General features: G+C 43.0%; 1 protein-coding gene across 2 annotated transcripts in view; it reads right to left on the bottom strand.

Moving 5' to 3' along the window:
* Positions 1-5,972: 5,972 nt before the first annotated feature.
* The window catches only part of VWC2 (von Willebrand factor C domain containing 2), a 118,384-nt gene continuing 101,860 nt past the window's right edge, over positions 5,973-22,496 (bottom strand). For both annotated transcript variants that reach the window (XM_067745640.1, XM_067745641.1), the window contains exon 4: positions 5,973-6,487. In XM_067745640.1, the coding sequence (XP_067601741.1) occupies positions 6,336-6,487 (152 nt within the window). In that variant the 3' untranslated portion in view covers positions 5,973-6,335. The remainder of the gene's footprint in view (positions 6,488-22,496) is intronic.

The following is a 22,496-nucleotide window of genomic DNA, read 5'->3' as shown; positions in this document are numbered from 1 at the left end:
TAAATAAAATTGTATTTTTTGTATGTTTGTATTTTTTGAAATGAATTTAAAACTTAGGTGTCAATATTTACAATTGTTTTTATTCATCAGACTGTGTCAGTAATGTACTAAAATGACTGCAGGTTTGATTTTTGATTTTTTAAATATTTATTTATTTATTTATTTATTGGCTGTGTTGGGTCTTCGTTGCTGCATGTGCGCTTTCTCTAGTTGCAGCGAGCAGGGGCTACTCTTTGGTGCAGTGTGCAGCCTTCTCATTGCAGTGGCTTCTCTTGTTGTAGAGCATGAGCTCTAGGCACATGGGCTTCAGTAGTTGTGGCATCCGGCTCAGCAGTTGTTGCTCGCGGGCTCTAGAGTACCGGCTCAGTAGTTGTGGTGCATGGGCTTAGTAGCTCCCTGGCATGTGGGATACTCCTGGACCAGGGCTCAAACCTGTGTCCCCTGCATTGTCAGTCAGATTCTTAACCACTGCTCCAGCAGGGAAGTCCCTCCTTTGAATTATTTTTGATAATTCTGCGTCTCAGTAATGTGGCAGCCACTGGCTTTATATACTTCTCTGAACTTAACAGGTAGGCGTTAAACAGAATATAGTTCTTAGACCATAAAACGCCCATGTGCCAAGCAGTTGGGGCACATTTTCATTTACATTTTCTGAATGTTATTGAAACTCCAGTTGAGTGCTCTTGGCCAGCATGACTGTCCAGTGTCACTATGTTCAATGGAATTTATTACTTTTAAAATTCGGCATTTGTACTTAATTTCCACATTTCTGTGTTAAGTTAGAGCAGCAGGTTCTTCACAGTTTGACCATGGTGAAATATAGACAACCATCACTTTGTAACACTTTTCCAACAAGCCATGGAAACTTGTAGTTCTGTACTGATAACTCAGTTCATTGATTTATTAATTCATCAGATACCTATTGAGGTGTTTCATTATGTTATGTAAAAAAAATAAAATATTCAGAAATACTCAAGATAGTAAAAGAAAGTCAAAGGTAAGAGATTTATATTCCAAAAGTTAGAAATAATCAGTAAAGAAATACCAAAACTGTGAACCTGACTTGTTTTATCATCAGTAAGTACCAGTGTCTCCTCAGTATAAGAAATTACAGTTAGCATCAGAAATTTTACACCAAAAGCCATTTGTTTCCTGACTTGCATCACAAATGGCCAATGACTGTCTCATGGCTACTCACCCTAAACTCTGCAACACTGGGGACTGGGTAGGCCTCAGGTTCCTGGCCCTGGACCTTTGAGGTCTGCAAGTCAACTGAGACACCAAGAGACCGCCGGGCAGGCAAATAGTAATGGGAGCTTTGAGTTGCTCTTCAAGAAACGTGTTGGCCTTAAACAAGGGCAGCAAATAACTAAATTTATGTATTGACAACAACTCAATAAACCTTTAACATAAAGGTACTGGCTGATATTCTGGGGATGGAATGGTCCATAGCCTGAATTAAAGCGATTTTAGAGTAAAGAATAGAGCAAAAATAAAGTGAACTATAATGCAAAGTACGATATTTCAAAATCATGCTAAAATACACTATTCACAACAGCCAAGACATGGAAGCCATCTAATATATGTGGTACATATATACAATGGAATACTACTCAGCCATAAAAAGGAATGAAGTTGTGCCATTTGCAGCAACATGAATGGACCTGGAGATTATCATACTAAGTGAAGTAGGTCAGACAAAGAAAGACAAATATCATATGATATTGCTTATGTGTGGAGTCTAAAGTATGACACAAACGAACTTATCTGTGAAACAGAATCAGACTCACGGACCTAGAGAAGAGATTTGTGCTTGCCAAGGGGGAGGAGGGGTGGGGGAGGGATGGATTGGAGTTTGGGATTAGCAGATACAAACTATTATATATAGGACGGATAAACAACAAGGTCCTACTGTATAGCAAAGGAACTGTATTCAGTATCCTGTGATAAACCATAATGGAAAGGAATATATTAGAAAAAGAACATATATATATATATATATATATATATATATATATATATATAACTGAGTTACTTTGCTGTACAGCAGAAATTAACACAACATTGTAAATCAACTATACTTCAAAAAATAGAAAAAATAAATCATGCTAAAATAAGATACCAAATGAATAGTATGGCAGGGTATAAAATGACTGTCCAATTAGGACTAAAGAAGCTTCACAAGTAATGGCCTTTGAGTTTGATACTGAAAAGTGGCTCATCTCTCCCTGTGCTGAAAAGGCAGGGATGGGAGGTAGAGGCAGGTTCAGAGCCCAGTCTGAGGCAGCCCGATCCTAAGGTGCTGAGAGCCAGCAGGGCCGGGTCAGGGTGTGGACCAGGATCCACATGTAAAGATGCGAGTCTGCCATGCTGAGGAGTCTGGCTGTTCTGTGTGCAGTTGGGAGCATTCAGTCAAAATGGAAATCTATGTTTAGGAAACTAAAATCGTAGACTGGGGAGGTTGCTTTGGAGTGAGGAGCATGGACCAGTTCTACTGTGGAACCATGAAGAGTGGCAGCTGGAATGTGAAAAGTACGAACCGTAAAAATGCATTTATTCTAGAATAAGTGAATTGCTCGCTCTAAACCAGATTATTCAGGAAAAATGACTGCATCAGCCATCGGAGTGATAGTAAGTGGGCAGGTCTAGTAAGAATATTATGTTGCAAATTATATTGGCCAGAGAAGCCATATGCTGTCACCAATGGTGCCCACTAACTGGGACGCCTGGAACTGTCCCCTGTGCCAATGGGATGACATCTAGGTCACCTTTGTTAATTTTTTATTAATTCTAAAAAGTCAGATGTGTCCTCCAATGCAACACAATAACATCTGACTTTTTAAAATTAATAAAAAGAAGACTTGCTCTCTTGCCTATTAAAGCAAATAGAGTGAGTTGTTAATATTTGCTAATTTGGCTTGTGTCTATACTTTTGTTTTTTCTATGTTTCAGTAATCTATGTTTAAAATAATCGATGCAGTTTTCAATAATGCTTGTTAGAAACTGTGTATTTTTCATGTTTCAACTAATGGACACATTAAGAAGTCCATTTCAATGCTTAAAATCAAAACAAAAACAAAAGCGAAAACATCTGAATTCTCTGAAATTTTTTGGGCATTTTTTAACATTGTACACATACAACACTTACATTGGGGGAGTGAAGAGAAGAGTTTATTAAAGTTATGCATGATGCCACAAATTTTAAATTGTTTAAGAATTCATCTCTTTATGTTTTACTGCACACAGGAGATGAAGACATTGAAGGTGTGAAAAGATTGAAAAGAAACTAATCAAATATTAGTTTCAAGGCATATAAATTCCTTGAGGTCAAGCATACACTCAGGTCTCCATCTGTACTGCACACTCTGGCACGTGGCGAAGGGTGCAGCTAACATTTGTTGTGTGCAGTAGTGAAATACGAGCTTCTGTGAAATGTACAAGTACTGACGGATCCATCCAACAAGGAAAGAGCCTGTGGCTGAAAGAATGAATCTAATTTGAAAATCTAAAACATCAGATTAGAAAATTCCAGAGTCACTATTGCTTATACAAGTAGCTTCAGGTTTTCAGATATTGATATAGGTTGAAACATTTTAAATAAATTCATGTAATACATTGGTAAGCATGGTTTCCTTTTTTTCACTTGAATAAACCATTCAACAACATTTATGAGGTACTCATGGAGTAGGCCTATTTGAATTTTAAGAATTATGGCTCTCCAATCACTTCTGCACTAGAATTTTGAGGCTCCCTTTTCAGTACTATGTCAAAACCGTATTTTGAAATCAGTAACTGGGACCCATACTTTCCTCTGTTAGAGCAGTTTTCATCATTAGGAATCTCAGCAAAATGTTCTATGGAAAGAGAGGAGGAAACCAAAATTTCCCCCGATATACTTTATGGATGTGAAAGTCTAATATCAACAGCATGAAATAAAGAACCTGAGAATCACGTTTCTCTTGGACAACAATGCAAATAGTATCATTCTACATGAAGCTTATGCAGTGTTGTTAATCCATGTTCTGCCCTGTGTTTGGTTATGAGTCATCCTTATGTGGGAAGAGGAGGGGCAGGGGTTACTTTACTGTAATAATGGCCCTGGGGCTCCAGCCTGGAGCATGCCTGGGACAAGGGTGGGTCACGCGAGTTTAGACAATTTCACAGGACGGTGTCAGGTTCACGCTCTCTGTGCAACAAAATACCAGGTTTCCTGGAATTCTCACCACGTTTGAGGAGCCATCGCCATGATTTCCAAGCTCACTGCCCACCTGGGAGGAGCGACATCACCAAGGGGAGCAGGGAGACTCTGGGCCCCCTTGATGGGGTCTGTCTAGTTGCAGCATGTCTGCTGGGGTGAGAAGAGGCTGCTTGTGTGCTGAGACATCCCTGCTGACCCACCTCCCCAGGAGGCTGGGGCCATTTGTTGACAAAATCATACCTTGATATAACCTTGGCTCATAAAAATCTTCCCTTGGATGATGGAGAGATGGCTGATTTCTAGTAGCCTTTAATACAAAAAGTAAGTTCTGGAAAGCTGATCACACCTGAGAGCGTCTACATGGTACTTCCCCTGAGGATTTGCATGGAAAGCTGTGTGCAGAGCCCATTTGGCCCAAAGTGTTCTTGATAAGATAAAAATTAAATATAAGCATATGTAAATTTCTTGAGGATTCAGTTAGTGGTGGCTTTGCAGTTATAAGGTCCACAATGGGTCAACTTTTTAGTGATGACAAAAGTATCCATTTTTCTTGGGTACTATTCAAACGTTAATGACTAAATGATTTCTTCTGTATGGAATGAAGCCTCTTTGACCACCCTTTGCCGACCTCTAGTTCAGCTCCCACCACGATGCACAGTGATTGATTTCTTATTTGTGTTGCACCAGAGGCCAAAAGTCCATGAAGGCAGGAAACCATGATTTATTCCTTTTTTTGTGGTCACAATAACTTGTACTTAGATGCTTAATTCAAAATTTTGGAATCAATAAATGTATGGGGGAAAAGCTTTAAAGGCATTAAATAGTGACCATAGTTCTGCTTTTTCTCCCTAAACCTATTAAAACTCTGGTTACCTTTTTCATCAATGTGTCAGGTGTTGATGTGATTGATAAAGGCAGAAATATTCTATAACATGCACTGATCAGATCAGCGGGATTAGCAGTGGCTTCTTTTATCCAAATGAAGAGAAGTGGAGTTGGTTTGGAGTGACATGTAACTCCAGGAACGTTGCCCATGACCTTCGGCACTGTTGTTTTAATATATTCAACAGAACTGCTTTCTCATTGGGCTCTTGCACAGTGACTAATACAGGGCTCTCATTCAGGATTGGACTATGCCTGCCATGTAGGAGACAGGATCGTCCCCAGGAGAACCACAAGTCCATGGGCTAGAGAGGTGGAATGTCCATGCCACATGTAGATTACAGGTATAGACTTTTTCAGGGGTTCAGTTTCCCTTACCTCTCCTCCAGAGAAACAGGGGTTCCCCTATTTGACTGTGTGCTTCCACGTGAGGTACCAATGATGCAAATTATCCAGCCTATCCTGTTCCTCAGTTTGGGGCGTGATGTAAAGTCACGTTTAGAAGAGAAAGTCAAGTAAGTGAAAATGAAATATCTGCGTGCATCCGTCAGTGGCCCACGACGTGGGAGCTTTGAATGAACAGAAAAAGCGTGTATCAGTTATCTTTGTACCTGCATCTCCCAAATGACTGAGAATGGAGATACTAAAAGCAGTAAGTTACAAGAAGGAAATATTATATTTGTGTGAATTCGACTGGATCTTCTAAGGATCGACACTATATATCTCTCTGCAATGAAATAGAATTTGGAGAGGATCTCAGGGAAAATCAGTTCCCTTATCTTATGATCCATTAATGGGTGCACTATTCCAAGATTCGTAGGAGAATCAGCGACCACAAATAATCTCACGTGATGGAATCAGAAATGCAGAAGTAATGCAGGTACGCAGTGAGGACAGTTGACAACACAGCATTTTTAATCTGTATCTATAGAAAACATTTATAGAAGCTCTCTAATAGAGGGATTATAGAAATACATTTCATATATAATAGTGTACTTTAGTGTACTTACTGTGAAAATAGCACATTTATTTAGAAGTGGACTTTTTTGCCCAAAGTTCTTGTCGATGTTTGGAAATATGTCCATTTCCTTCTCCTGCAGTTGTTGTGACCAAGAAAAGAAAACGTACCAACAGTTTTCCACAATTCCTCATCAAAAGTCTGCTCCTTTCGGTCGATATTTCCCAGAGGCATCCAGAACGTTCAGGTAGATCGGGAAAGGATCCTAGAGAACATCTGTGGTCTGTGCGGCCAGCCCTACATCTGCCGGCACTCGTGCCTGGTGCACATGGCCTGCCTCTCAATCCTCCAGGTGCCCTCCTCGTAGGTGCAGTGGCAGACGGTGCACTCGTCTGTCTTCACTTCCCTCCCGGCGGGGATGACAGCGGTCTCGGCAAAGCAGTTTGGGCCTGGAAAGAAGAAGCAGGTTGCACTTAATTAGGAGAGTTAGCTTTACCCTGCATGTTTTATCCACTCCCTTTCAGGAAGGACAGTGAAAAAGTTACCATTTCAGGACTATGAAGTGTTCCCAGTTTTTTCCTGAAATGAAAGCCATGTTATTTAAAGTGATACAAATGAACTTATTTACAAATCAGAAACAGACTCACAGACTTAGAGAATGAACTTAGGTTAGCAGAGGGGGAAGGGATATTCCGGGGGTTTGGAATCAGTGGACATGTACACGCTGCTATATTTAAAATGGATAACCAACAAGGACCTACTGTATAGCACAGGGAACTCTGCTCAATGTTACGTGGCAGCCTGGATGGGAGGGGAGTTTGGAGAATGGATACGTGCATATGTATGGCTGAGTCACTTTGCTGTGCACCTGAAACTATCACAACATTGATTTTTATTTGTTTTATTTTTTTAATCACAACATTGTTAACTGGCTATACTCAATCATAAAATTAAAAGTTTAAAAAAATTTTTAAAATAAAATTTTTATGAATGACAATCCTGTGTTTTTCACCGACTGTGATTTTCAATTCGGGGGCCTTCTACATGGGCTGGATCTGCAATCGTTTGATTCAATTAATTCCAAGTGATCATAGAAAAACTTGATTAACGGGGACGTTCAGAGAACCAGGCTTATCAGGAGAGAGAGCGGAAACAAGCAAATTGTTTGAAGTGACATAAATCCAGTGTTACCACCACACCTTTTAGAGCAGGTTTCAAAGGTCAGCTTACAGAACAACCACTGGACGGCTCTAGAAACACCGGTTAGTGGTCCCACCCCCTAGCACTTCTGACTCAGGTTTGGGCTGTGAGCAGGGAATCTGCTTGGATAACAAGTGCCCCGGTGATGCTGGTGCTGGCCTGGGGCCACGCTTTGAGAGGCACTGTCTCAGCATGAACCAGGGGTACATGGTCCACAGTCTGCCTTGAGAACTGAAGACCCCTCGATTCTTGATCAACATACCTACCAGCTTCTCCACCAACAAAGGTGCCATGTGTGCATCTTACTCCATGTAAAATCCAGGACACGAAGCAATGGTTATCAGGGAGATTTCGAGTGTGAGTTGTTTCGGTTGAAACAAATGGTTTCTGTGCTACAGTTCATACCACTCAGTCATATGGGAACAACTGCTCAGCCTCCAAACCTTTCTCTGCAACGGAGACATCGGTCCTTACCTCAGCCTTGAACACAGGCTCTCAGGCTCATCCTCCCTTCCTTTGCTTCTGCAGCCTTTGATAATGTGCTCACACCAAAGCACGCCCAATGACACTGTATCAAGTCATCAAAGACATGAAAAATGTTCATCTGCAGAATTTTAAAAAATGAATGAATCCGCCAAAACTCTAGGATAACAACTGGCTTTTTTGTAATTCTAGTCAGAATAACTCTAAGCAGAGTAACTCATGCTTCAGTGGCTTTGTCTTCTGTGTCAGCCAAGCGGCAAGGATCAGGGCTCCAGAAGGTGGCCCTGGAGACCTCACCGCCGGGCACCGCCCCTTCTCCCGCCAGGAGCTCCGCTTTCCTCGGGCCCCTCCACTCAGACCCGCCCTAGGTTCCTCTCCTGACCCCGCTTGTCTCCCCAAGACCTCGAAGCATTAACAGTCATCCAGCTGAGGAGGAGCCCAAACACAGATCAACCCGGTTTTCTCCGTTGAGCACTGCTCCTGGTGTTCCAGAGGGCAGCGGTCTCTGCAGGTTGCTGACACTTCACGCTCACACGCCTGGAACCACTGCCTCTTCGGTCCCAAAGTCACTCCTGCATCAGCTTTGGTGAATCAGGATACTTGAACTCCAGACCCTCCCCACCTGTAGGCCAACAGGAGGTCCCTGATCTCCAAACCCCCCACCCAGCCCACCTCCCGTTCCTCGGCCTTGGACTGTGTCCTCGGCTCTGTGAGGTCAGAGGCCAAAGGGCCACAGCAGCAGCTCCAGGTGGGACCCACCCTGTGAGCACTGGTCCCACTCGGCTCCTGGGATGCCCTGACTTTGACATTTGACACCAGGTCTCTTTGGTGTGCTTTTTTCTTTTTGTCTCTTTTTCAGAGTTTGATTTGAGGGTCCAATCGCCTGCTAATTTGCCCTAATATCTATTAGTGTGCTTTGCACATAGAGGGTACTCCATAATTGCCCAGAAAACCTGTACCTTTAGATGCAGATATTCACGCAGAGTTACCCGTCTCCTCTCAGAAAAATCTGGATTCAAAGTCTGGTACCACTACTTACTAGTTATGAGATCTTGGACTAAGGGATTTCATTGTTCTGAGCCTTCATGGCCTCATCTGCAGCATGGGAATGCCATACATACATCACCGGGGTCCTGAGGATTAAACTAGAATAGATAGTACACTTCTGCCCTCAGGTTATTCAACAGTTCCTATCCCTCTTGCCTGAATTAATCTATGTCATTGTCGTAGTCACTTCTAATGAGTTCTTATTAGTATTAACTTATGTCTATTTTCTATATCACTGTAGGACTTTGGATCTTTCTTTTTCAATGATGTGCAACCACTGCAGTCTTTGTTCTTTTTTATATTCAAATTGTCCCAATTCGGCTTTGAGTGGCCCCAGCTTTAGGCCACTCCCGTGTCCTTCAGACGCACTCCCTCAGCTGCTACCAGCCTCCGCCCCCTCGGTGCCAGCAACGCATCTTCAGCTCACTTTGCCCACATCTGAAAGCAGCCTTTTCTCCGAGGGGCCCAGATGCCTTTGGTGGAGAGCAATACTGAGGATCCAAGGCCTGATTATTGCAAGTGCTCATTATTACTGGGGAGTCACTGCATCCAGCCCCTCTCAGTGGGCACAGGTGGGGACACACGCACTCACACGCACAGGTTTTAAATTGTGGGTTGACATTATTAGGATTCATAACTCTTTCTTCTTAGATTTTATATGTGTACCTCTTTTCTCTTACAATGAAACACTTCAAATTGAACATATTTATGTATGTAATTGATCCTGTTAACTCTTTGCTTAACTTAGATTTTAAATTATGTACCTCGTCTTCCACTGAGACTCTTGTTTATTAAAATCACTAGCATACTCACCTATTTTCTCTCTCTCAGTTACGTAAAAGAGTTTAAAATGCCACCGTAAGTGCTATTCCTAACTAACAGTAAGATGTTCTTAGTTCTCAGAGCCGGTGCCCTTTGTTCAGAAGTCACCCAGCCCTTCTCTCCACGTGGCCGTAGGAACAGCGGCGTACAGCGTGAGCCTCGTTTGCCTCACTGCGCTCTCCCACCCAGCCACTGCGATGACCAGCTTCACTAGCTCTACTGTACCCCCTAGCGTAACTTTCCTTAAAAGAATAAGCAAATTATTATTGATCCGTCTTTCTTTCATAAAAGGTAGCATACTCCTAACTCTACGTACTTGGCTGTTTTCACTTAAAAATATGCCCCGGGGGGTCACTCCACATCCGCACACAGGGCTCGTGTGAGGCAGCGCCCCTGTGTCCCCGTCACAAGCAAGGTCAGTGGGCATTTGGAAACCGGCCTCCCAACCCCCCCCCCCCCCCCCCCCCGTGTATACGAAATGCTTAAATGCTGAGAGCATTTATTATCATTTGCTTCAGGCTAGGAAGAGAGATGGTAAAGTGAGGCTCACAAGGGAGTGCTGGTAGTGTATTAGTAAAACGTGTATTCACGAGGAAGAGCAAAATCCAACAAAACACCAAGCGTTCAAAAAGGTAATTTAAACACCTAATCCTAGAGGTAGAAAGCGACAATGTACACTTTGTCTCATGTAAGAAAGTGTTTGTTTCATAAGCTTTCAAAATACTTATATATAAAGTCATCTCCTTATTACTGCTTAACGAATAGTGAGAAGAAACCCTGATTCTGGGTCTTCACTGAGTCTCAACTTCGGATTAAACTCAGGTCGAAGGTTCTGTAAGCATCTGGACTGTCAGGTATTTGTCTCCCAGGCCTGTGATTAAAAAAGGGCAATTATTCCTGGTAAAAGATTTTACTATGACATAATTTGTAAATTCTTGACCATTGTTGCATCTGGATTATGTTACAACCCTTTTCCTAACCCCTCGTAGGTTTGGACACCACGTGGGGACACTTTTGTCTGACGTGGCAAGACTGACAGGAGGGGAGAGGGAACTGTGTTCCAAATTCGTGCATTTTGTTCAAAAGTCACTTAACTCTTTTCTCTTTGTGGTCGTATCAGTAACACAGAGTCAGGTGGTACAAGTGTCGACCCTTGAAGAATTTATAAAATAAGCTTTCTTCATAGGTATATAACTGAATCACTGTGCTGTACACCTGAAACTAACACAACACTGTAAATCAACTATACTGCAATCTAAAAAAAGAAGAAAAATAAGCTTTCTTCATGTAAAATGATTTTAGTCTGAGTAGAGGGTTATTCACATGACTTTTAGAATTATATGCACTGTTGCTGTTTCTTCCTGCTTCAAATATTTACTTATGATATAGTTCAACAGAGTTACTGCTCCTGTACTTTGTAAATTCTTTTTGAATCAAAACTACATAAAAGTGTTTGGTAAATTATGAACATTTCACTAAAATATAATTTCTACAACCTATTGATATTTCTATAACAGATTCCAATTACTGAAAATTTCTAAATCTTCCATCTTAAAAGCAATGTTCCTATAAATTAACCAAATTATGGGACTCTTGTACCCAACTCCCTCTGAATATGTGTGTGTACACACACACACACACACACACACACATTATTTTCCTATGAACCATATTACTTTAAAAATTTTTTATTTTGAAGTTATAGATTCCAGTCAAACCAGGAAGTTGGTACTACAGGGAGAACCCATGTGCTTTTCACTCAGTTTTCCCAAGTTACATCTTACATCTTATAACTATAGCACAAAACCAGTGGGAGGAGCTGACAGGTACAGTGGGTACAGTGGGTGTGTGCACACCTGTGTCATTTTATCATATGTGTAGTTTTGTGTGACCATCAACAGACCACGATCCAGAACCGCTCCATCACCACCAAGATCACCCTCGTGCCTCCGTTTAGAGTCACTGTTATCACCCTCCCCACCCGCTCAACCTTAACTCTGGAAATCACTATCCTTTTCATATCTATAGTTTTGTCATTAAAAGAATGTTGTATATGTGGAATGGAACAGTAAGTGACTTCTGAGGTTGGCTTTTTAAACTCAGCATAATGCCCTTGAGACCTTGCCAAGGTGTCGAAGGTACCAATGGCTCATTCCTTTTACAGAGAAGATGCTTCCATGCTATGGATGGACCCCACTTTATCCATGCACCTACTGATGAACATTTTGGATTTTCTCCCAGTTTTTTGGCTATCAAGGATAAAGCTGCTATAAAAATTCACGTATGTGTTTTGTGTGAACATAATCTTCATTCTTCTGAGATGAGAGCCCAGGAGTGCAATCACTGGAGCCTACAGCAGCTGTAGGTTCAGTTTTATGAGAAACTACCAAACTGTTTACCGGAGTAACTATGAAATTTACATTCCAATCAGTAATCAGTTTATTTGCATTCTCAATCATAATTATTTTAAAATTCTGGTTTGATAATTCCAACATGTCCTATCTGACTCTGGTTCTGGTCTCTTCAAACTGTTTGTTTGTTTGTTTTTTGCCGCCTAGTGTACCTCGTTAATTTCGTTTTGAATGGTCACCCATGATGCACTGGGGAAGAGGAACTACTCTAAAAAGAACTTCAGTAACCCTGACAGCAAGGTGGAGGGAGGGTTCTCAGTCCCATAATTAGGTCTTAACCTTTTCGTATTTGCTTCTGGACTGTGAGCTTCACAAGTGTTTCTTAGCCCCCCACCTTCCCCCTTGGTTGTACAGATGGCTCCGGGGGCTGGAGTTGGGTATTTCCCTTCCCCCACTTCAACTGCGCTTGGATAAAACCTCAACAGGTTAGGCTCTGGTCAAGTTTCTCCTGAGATCAGAACTTTTTTAAAAGAACAGAAGGTTCTGAAATATTTCAGAAAGGATACGTACCCCCTTCTTCTGTCAAAAGATGTCAAAGTTCACGTAACTGTGAAGACCCTCTATGTCTGGGGCCCCCGGGGGTTTTGACTCTCAGAAATTCACCACGTACAGGTTAGGTTTTCCTGCCCCGGCGCTGATTCGCATGGAGGTCTCTGCTCTGGTGAGTTTGATTCTCTACATCTGTCTCTACGTCTCTCCAAATTTTAGGGAGATTCAGTTTGCTTTGTGACCTTACTTCTCTGATGGATCTAAGAAGTGTTACCGATTTTTCCATTTGTTGAGCTTTTTACTTGTTTTTAGGATGGAGAGGTGACTGGAAACCCTACTGATGGACTTTTGAGCGAACTTTGCATTCCTGGAAAAAAAAATCCCTTGTGGTCATAACGTAAAATTCTTGTTATATATTGATGTATTTGATTTGCTAATATAAATGTTAAGAAATGCTGTTTATTTATTGAAGATATTGGTTTGTACTTTTTAAAATATTGTCTTTCATTTAGTTTTGGTATCAGGATGATACTGACTTCATAGAATGGGTTGGGAATTATTTCTTCCTCTTCTCTTGTTGGAAGATTTTATAGAAGTGATATTAGTTCTTTGAATGTCTGGTACTTTTCTCCAATGGAAACATCAGGACCTGGAGTTTTGAGAGGACTTTTAAAATTATGAATTCAATTTCCTTAGTAGCTTTCATACAGGTTATCTGTCTCATGTTGGGTAAGTTGAGGCAGCTCATATTTTTCAAGGAGTTGGTTCATATCCTCTAAATTGTTAAATTTATGTGTGTAGAACTGTTAGTATTCTTTTATTATCCTTTTAATTTCTGTGGGATCTGTAATGACATCTCCTGTTTTATTCTTAATATTAGTAATTTGCATCTTCTCTATTTTTTTTCCTGTGTTGTATTAAGGGTTTATCAGTTTTGTTGGTCTTTAAAAAAAAACAGCTTTTTATTTCATTAATTTTCACAACTGACTTTCTGTTTGCAGTTTTATTGACTTGTTTTGTTTTTATCATTACTATTTTATTCTTTCTATTACTTTCAGTTTGTTTGCTTTTCTTTTTCTTTTTTTAATAAATTTATTTATTTAATTTTGGCTGCCTTGGTCTTTGTTGCTGCGCGCGGGCTTTCTCTAGTTGCGGCGAGCGGGGGCTACTCTTGGTTGCAGTTCACGTGCTTCTCATTGCGGTGGTTTCTCTTGTTGTGGAGCACGGGCTCTAGGTGCGTGGGCTTCAGTAGCTGCAGCGTGTGGTCTCAGTAGTTGTGGCGTGCGTGCTCTAGAGCACAGGCTCGGTAGCTGTGGCACATAGGCTTAGTTGCTCCGCGGCATGTGGGATCTTCCCGGACCAGGGCTTGAACCCCTGTCCCCTGCACTGGTAGGCGGATTCTTAACCACTGTGCCACCAGGGAAGTCCCTGATGTTCTTTTTCTAGTTTCTTGAGTTGGTGATTTACATTATTGATTTGAGAATTTTCCTCTTTTCTGATGTAAGCATTTAGTTCCATAAATTTCTCTTTCAGTTCTACTTTAGCTGTGGTCTCATAAGTTTTGATGTGTGGTAGTTGTATTTTCATTTTCATGGAACACTTACTTTAAATTTATAGACTTGGCGGCTTCCCTGGTGGCGCAGTGGTTGAGAATCTGCTTGCTAATGCAGGGGACACGGGTTCGAGCCCTGGTCTGGGAGGATCCCACATGCCACAGAGCAACTAGGACTGTGAAGCACAACTACTGAGCCTGCGCATCTGGAGCCTGTGCTCCGCAACAAGAGAGGCCACGATAGTGAGAGGCCCGTGCACTGCGATGAAGAGTGGCCCCTGCTTGCCACAACTAGAGAAAGCCCTCGCACAGAAACGAAGACCCAACACAGCAAAAATAAATTCATTAATTAATAAAACTCCTACCCCCAACATCTTAAAAAAAAAATTATAGACTTGAAGTCCAAGAACCACTAAGAAACTTGAAATAAAAAACACATATGATAACTTGATGAGCTAAAATATAAATTACTGAAGAGAATCCTGATGTACAAAAGCAGTCTGGTCACTATAATTATTCAGTGGCAAATAAAGCAATATTTATATATATGACTTCATTAGTAAGTAGGGGAATAGAGAGAAGCAGTTTTTAATCTTAATCTAATTATAATATCTGATATTTATATGGTACTTTAAAAATATGATGCATGCAGAAGAACTTTATAAATGGAAATGAGATTTAGAAGGAATAAACATTAGTCCAAGTCACATGGCTCATAACTAATGATTGATACCTTAAATTCTATTGCTGGCCTGGCTGTTACTCAAGGACGCTCAGGCTAAAAATGGCTAATTTCAAAACGAACACAGCATAGAATGCCTTTTTGCCTGAGGAACAGTTGTTCAAGCAGGCAGTTGATGGGCGTTGGCTACCCTGAACTTTCTGTGCTGCTCTGACTTCAGAGCAAGGAGTCCCTACCTGTCGTTCACATCACCTGCACAGTGACTGACTCGCAGTGTCAGAATAGCTTGTATCAGGCCCAGCCCAGGACCCAAGGTGCTGGCGGGGGACTCAACACCAAGGAGGTCTCTCATCCCCTTAGAAGCCCCACATCCAGTCTCCCGAAATGCAGAGTCTGTGTCAAGCCCCCAGTTTTGCCCTAGTTAACAGTGTGATTGAAGAAATGTCGCTGCCGTATCAGTACACAAAGGATGTTGCAGCCATCAAGCCATCACGTTACAGCGGCCCTGACGGTGAGCCCTGAGGGAACTCAGGATGGAAACAGGATGCCCTCAATCCAGCCGTCAGCCACTGCAGCCCACCCCAGCGGTGCACCCTGAGGGGACTCAGGATGAGAAAACACAGGACACTGGCCCCAGATGGCTGAGGTGCAGAACAAAGGGATGATGTCAGTGAGCCCAGACTCTTGCACCTTCCCATGCACAGAAAATTTCTAAATTCCTTAACTTGAGATGCCTGGTTTTCTTTAATTAACAGTAATCTTTTGATGTTCCCACTACCTGGTCTTTGTTGCAAAAACCCCTATATATCCTGACTCCCCCTTACTCCTTTGGAGCAGTCCCTCAGAGCAACCCGAGAGGCTGCGTCCCGGGCTTCAGTTCTCAGTGCTGTCCTCCAAATAAAACATAACTCTCAACTTTTAGGCTGTGCTTTTTTTCAGTTGACACCAGCACAATCCAGCCCACGATGTCATGTGTCCACTGACCTGACAATAACTTGGGCTGAGGCTCACAAATTCCAGACCAAGCCTGAACCTGCGGGGACATCTGTAATTAAGCGTCCCTCCTGGGTCCCTCCTGGGTGCTCCTGTGTCTCCGGCAGAGCTGCCTGTCACAGTGCCACCCTCAGGGGCCCTCAGGGTCTCCCCGCCAGGGAGGAGGGAGGCTCATCACAGCGTCTAGCGCTGCACGCAGCACAGAGCTGGAACTCAGGGCATGTACCACTGAGTTACAGTTTTAGAATTAAATAATGAATTGACACAATGAAAATAAAACTGCCACGGCTACACAGAAGGGTAAATTGCCAACACGCTTTAGATTTTTACACGGAATGGTGAGCCACAAGAAGACAGGGCATTAATGAAGAAAGGCCTAAGTGGGTGCCTGGGGGCACCGCCTCCTCCCCCATCAGGGGCTAAGCACTGAGGAAGAGCCCAGCACAGCAGGACGGCAGGGCAGCGAGGGAGACCCAGGCAGCCAGGAGCCCAGCATTCGTCTTCTAGATCAGTGATACCCGCTTCTGCTCTGCCTCGTCTTTTTAGCAAACCGTCTACTGAATTCTTAATTTGTTATTGCATTTTTCAGTTTCAACTTTTTCAGTATAACCCAGTTCTCAGTGAAATTCTCCAACTTTTCTTCTGTCTTCTTGTGCATGTTAATCTGTTACTTTAAAAACCTTCTGAAATAGTCACCATATCTTGATAACCTGTGAGCCTCTCATTTCCTAGTTTGCTTTTCTCTTGGTTTGGGGTCATTTGGTATTTCTTGGCTTGCCTGGAAATTTTGAATTAAACAACAGATACTGTGAAAGCGACATCGTACAGGCCCTGGATAGAGCCTTTTGGCTGACAGAGCACAGGAGGGCTACAGTGATCTGGCCGCGAATGGATTTGAGGCTTTGTTCGGGTTGGTCTTTTCCAGCCCCCCCTCACTCCTAGGGCACAGCCTTTCTTGAAGTCTTGGTTGAAAACTCCTGCTGTTTGCTGGGGCCCCTCCACACACTCTCTTGAGCACTGTGGTCCTGGCAGGTCTCTGCAAGCTCCAGCCACCCAGCTGCTGCCTTCTGCTCGGGTTCTGCTTCTCTTACCTGGCACATTGCAGCTTTGCAGTCTGCAAATGCCTTGTAGGAAAATTACATGAAGAATTTTGGCCTCACTTCTTTGTGGTTCCCTCCTCTTCTCAAATGCAGCCTCCCTCTCAGTTCCCAGCCTCCCTGGCGGCCCAAACACCACCTTCCACCTCCCAGCTCAGCCAGAAGCTGCCACCTGGGCTATGGCTTTCCGCAGGACATCTGTCTCTGCTCTAGATCCTGCAAATGCCCTGAGCAAACACTGGGGAGGTGAGTATGGAGCTTAGCTCAGTGAGCCTGCCTTTCCTCTGACAGCTAGACCTCCAAGTCCTTTGCACTCTGATATCTTCAAACCATTTTTTTTTTAAAAAAAACTGCATGTATATTTTATCCAAACCTTAGAGTTGATCTCACTGGGAGAGTTTTTCCACACACTCTATCATGGTGTGAATGAAAAATGTCACTGTGACATCAGTACACAAAGGATGTTGCAGCCATCAAGCCATCACTTTACAGCGGCCCTGACGGTGAGCCCTGAGGGAACTCAGGATGGAAGCAGGATGCCCTCAATCCAGCCGTCAGCCACTGCAGCCCACCCCAGCGGTGCACCCTGAGGGGACTCAGGATGAGAAAGCATAGGACACTGGCCCCAGATGGCTGAGGTGCAGAACAAAGGGATGATGTCAGTGAGCCCAGACTCTTGCATCTTCCCACACATAGAAAAGCGCTAAATTCCTTAACTTGAGATGTCTGGTTTTCTTTAACTAACTAACAGTAATCTTTTGATGTTCCCACTACCTGGTCTTTGTTGCAAAAACTCCTCTATATCCTGGCCCACCCTTACCTCTTCACAGCAGTCCCACAGAGCTATCTGAGAGCCTGTCTGGGCTTAAGTCCTCAGTTTTTTTTGCCAAATAAAGCAGAATTCTCAATTTTTAGGTTGTGCATTATTTTTTCAGTTGACACTAACAATTCCCAAGTGAGAAAGGAGGAGATGCTAAGTAGTCCTGTAAGATAGGATGTTAACCTCTAAAAACTGATCCGACGTTTTCACTGTTCAGGCAAGTGGGGATGGTGACTCGAAGATGCTATGGATTTATTGGTCTGTAAAAAGTCAGACAGCAGGTTATGGAATTTAGCATCTCCTAGATGCATTCCTTTCCTGGGTGATTCTGTGCCTCCCTGTATTTGAACAGGCTCTTTTGTCTTCCTGCTGGTTCTATCCTCAGCAAATTAAACACAATTTTGCCTGTGTTGTCTATCCATTTATGTAAAAATATAATTTATATCAGGATTCAGTTTCACAGTTTATAGCAAGTACCTCTGACTAACAATTATTAGGATAATCATATGTACAGCGTAAATGTATGTGGTTCTTTACTGCTAGGAACTCAGTCTTGCTTTGCTTTGCTTACCCTCCCTTTGTTCCTACAGGAGATGCGGGGTGGGAACATCGAGGTGGAGAATGTTCGCACCACAGATTTTAGACCTTGGAGATCTTTTATTCAGACTCCCTCAACACAGAGATGGGAAAGCTGAAACCTAGAAATATCAAGAGATTAGAATTGAGATTGTACATTAGACTTCCTTTTGCAAAGCATGGATTTGTCTCTCAAGCGTTTCTGGTACAATCTAACAGGCCAGCTGGCCCACCTGTTTCAAAATTGCAAGTGTGAATGACGACCACAGGGCACCCATTTGCTGTTGCCAACGGCCTACTAAGGCTTCTTGAATTCAAATGGAATATTTTTAAAACATGTAAATCAAGTTTTTCATTTATTTCCAATTTAGACCATTTCTCCCAATACAGTTTTAGTGGTCACCGTGGAAAGCCGGTGTGGGAGCCTTGGAGCTCCTGGGACACACTGTTTGTTCTCAGGGTACAAGCAGTGTCCACAGGGATGCCCGTGTGTGTCCCCATATTCCATCCAGGCTACCACCCTGCAGCTGCCTCCTGGTTTCCTCCCCTTTGATGGCTCTAGGTCTCAGCTCCTGGGACCTCCTCCTTCAAGGGTCAGTGTAATGCCTGAGCTCCCAGATCCTGCCAGCATCTTCCACCTTCTGCAGTCTGTGCTTCCCTCTGATCCCCGCACACAAGGCACAAACATTCACCTATGGGGGGAAACACTGGCGCTGTTGCCAGACTGTTTAAATGATTCATCACCTTACTCTGGTAGTTAGACCTAGCTTTATTCAATACCACAGCACGTCATCAAATTTAACCTTCAAAATAGAAGCCTAAGACTTCCCTGGTGGCGCACTGGTTGAGAGTCCGCCTGCCGATGCAGGGGGCGCGGGTTCGTGCCCTGGTCCGGGAGGATCCCACGTGCCGTGGAGCGGCTGGGCCCGTAAGCCATGGCCGCTGGGCCTGCATGTCCGGAGCCTGTGCTCCGCAACGGGAGAGGCCGCAGCAGTGAGAGGCCCGCGTACCACAAAAAAAAAAAAAAAAAAAAAATAGAAGCCTAAGTAGCATCCTGAAAAAATGGAAGAAATGGCAGCTCCAGGAAATAGCCTTTTTCCAAATGCCATTAATGTATCTGTGGACCAAAAAATGTCACCTGCCCTTCCAGTAAACAATGAATGTTGGGGCCACCAAGCCATCAGCCAATGTGGCCACCCCAGACTATGGGCCCTGAGGGGAATTCAGGATGGAGAAAAACAGGATACTGGCCCCAGGTAGTCAAGGTGTGTATCAAAGGAATGATTTCAGTGAGCCCAGACTCTTGCATCTTCCCATACGTAGAAAAACACTGAATTCCTTAACCTGAGATAGCTGGTTTCCTTTACGTAGTCGTCTTTTGATGTTCCAACCGCCTGGCCTTTGTTGCAAAGATCCCTATTTTTGGCGGCCCCCTTACCTCTCCAGAGCCATCCTTCAGCGCTATCTGAGATGCTACTACCTTCCAGGCTTGAAGTCCTGGGAAAGTTTGCCAAATAAAGCATAATTTGAACTTTCAGGTTGTGCATTTTTCTCAGGTGACATATCTAAAAAGTCACCTGAAACATACACAGGGTCAGCAGTGAATGTGAAGTGAACGTTGTGAGATCAGAAGTGAGGGAACAACCCACCATGATGCAGCAGCAGCAACAAAAGGTACATGGGCCGTGGACATCTGGTCTCCCTTGCAATTCCGTGTGTGGACAGTGACACAGCTGGCCTGTCCGCACATCCCGGCCATCCAGGCACTAGGATGAGCTTCTGAGTCACCCCCGAGACAGCTCCTGGATTGGTCGGACCCCCCTCATATCGGGCTTGTACAAAGGCCGAGAGGGTCTCATCAATTCTGAATGGTAAGCTTTGCAATCAGTGATAATGTTATGAATTAGAACAGAATCTATACTCATAATAGAATAAAATGTATTGAAACCACAGTTTTCCTAGCCTTCTTCAACCCATAAATTGATATCTGAACAAGACGTGGATTTGGAAAATCAGTGCGTGTCTAGACCACAGCTGCAGAGCTGACAACGTGGATCAACCCTAAGTTATTGTGAACAAATAAGGAAAAGTAAACCAAGCATTGCCTGTTATGTCACATGAGTCAGGATTCAACCTAAGGAGGAAAGAGGGGAAAGGAGATCTAGTGGTGGTCTGGAAGGCATTTAACAGCTGGCTCTCGGATAGAAAAAGGAAAAGGAAAGAAGACCCAGGAAGAAGAACTGCCAGTTATACTTTCATCAAGTCCACCCCCGAGCTGCAACACGTGACTTTGGAAGAAGCCGCAGACTTGGGAACAGAAGTGACCTCCTGGGCATGAAACCCAGGCTGCTCAAGTAAGAGAAACTTGCCCTTAGCAGGAAGGTTGTTCGATGATTTTATCTAATTCGATTCTATGGGAAGACAAAACCTACGGCACACAGGACAGAAAATTATGAGACATTTTCAGTAGACCCAGAAATAGTCTGCTTCGTTGAGAGTTTCCTCTTTTATTAATAAAAGTTCCAATTGCACAGAGTGTTCTCCTATACCTTTAAATTCAGCTCCACAGCTAGTATCTTCTCTTTATTTTCCCTAGTTTTATAAAATCAGTGCTTTTCATCTTTTTCCTTAGTTGACTTGTTAACAGTCATAATTTTATTGATTTGGTCGAAGATAGTTTTTGGTTTTATCAATTCTATTTTTTAAAATTTTCTAACTCGTTATTTTTCTATGTTTTACTAGCTACTAACTTCTGTATTATTTGTGGACTGTTTGTTTTTCTCTCCTTTGGAATCTTGCTTGATTTATGTTTATCCTTGTTTAGAAATGGAAATATTTAAGACAATGATTTTCTTGAAGGCTAGTACACATTCACAGCTGACTAGCTCGGTGGTTTGTTGTGTAGAATTCCTTCCTTCATTCTGCTCTCTGTGTCCCTTTAGTTCGAACTGGCCATGTTCCTGCTGGTATAACCCCGTCTCCATTCCCAGCTTCTGCTGAGACGGCTGATTAAGTCCACAGCTCACCAGGATCACTTTATCAAATAGTTTTTCAGCCGCAACGCTAGTTTTCTCTTTAGAACAAGCTTTCTAATTTTCTGAAACAGTGGATAGGCTGAGAATGTTCCAAACCTCCCAGTTCTGATTCCCTTTTGCTTAACAATTCTGTCTGCAGTTCACCTCTCTCCTGAGAGCTGGCTGTCCTAACCCCTACAGCATCAAAGTGCTTTTCTCACCATCAGGCTCCGGGGGATTGCTGGCCACTGCTCTCTCCTCTGCACAGGACAGATCCAAGGCCAGGAAGACTTTCTCTTCTTTGTTGGACTCTTTCTTTCTTTCCTCCAGAAATTCAAACATGAACTACTTTGTGTCTACATACTGGACTCTTTTCACTGATGCTTGGTGAGGCATTTCTATTAGCAGACTCAAAAGTCTCTAAGAACATTCTTGTTGTTGTTGTTAATTTGTGTTCAATCTGTTCACTGTTCTGACGTCTCGTTTAGGAAGTGAGATTTCATGCTCTTCCCGACTTCTCTGTCAACGTTTTCCTTTCCATCTTTACACCGTTTGCCATGTCCACACCTCTGAGTTAACTCACTTCACTTCTCCACGGCAATTTTTAAACACTGGAAAATAAAATTTTAGTTTTCTCATTAGCTTTCCTAATCTCCCTGAATTACTTTAAATCTAATTTCATAGATAGATCATTCTTTCCAACGTTTATTTTGAGAACCTAAATTACCTTTTATTCCAAATTTGTTTCCCCTTTCTTCTAGTATATTTCTTTCAGTACATTTATTTTTGCACACGAGTTTCTCTTTTTGGGTCCCTAGGGCACTGGTCACGCATCCATCAGCCTGAATAGCTTCTCCACGGCAGGGCCTTGCTTTGATGTCCGGCCTCTGATCTGGGAGGAGTCTCCCTGGACCAGGTTTCTGCTTGAGGGTACGGATCACCTGACTTACCATTCTTCCCTCTCTACTCAAGGTCAGACACCTCCCTGGCCTCCCTCTTCACTTCCTCAAAGATGTTTCTTTTTGAAAATCTCTTGCCTGTCTAATCCTGTCTCGGCATCTCTGACTCAGAGGGCCCAGACTAGCACAATGAGGGAGACAAAGTCCAGGTTGCAAGGTCAGCGGGGGCAGGGAGGGGGTGACATAAAACACTTGAAGGTGTGTTGAGAGGACTGAGCCTTGGGATGGCTTGCTGTTTCTGATCAGGTGAGGGGGAGGAAAACTCAGACAGGAAGGAGATGTAGATGAAGCTTATAAATTGCCTTAATTCCCT

This window comes from Pseudorca crassidens, chromosome 8 (assembly GCF_039906515.1).
Source record: "Pseudorca crassidens isolate mPseCra1 chromosome 8, mPseCra1.hap1, whole genome shotgun sequence".
Taxonomy (NCBI): Eukaryota; Metazoa; Chordata; class Mammalia; order Artiodactyla; family Delphinidae; genus Pseudorca; species Pseudorca crassidens.
Note: the sequence above shows the minus strand (reverse complement) of the source record. Positions and strands in the feature narration are given on the sequence as shown.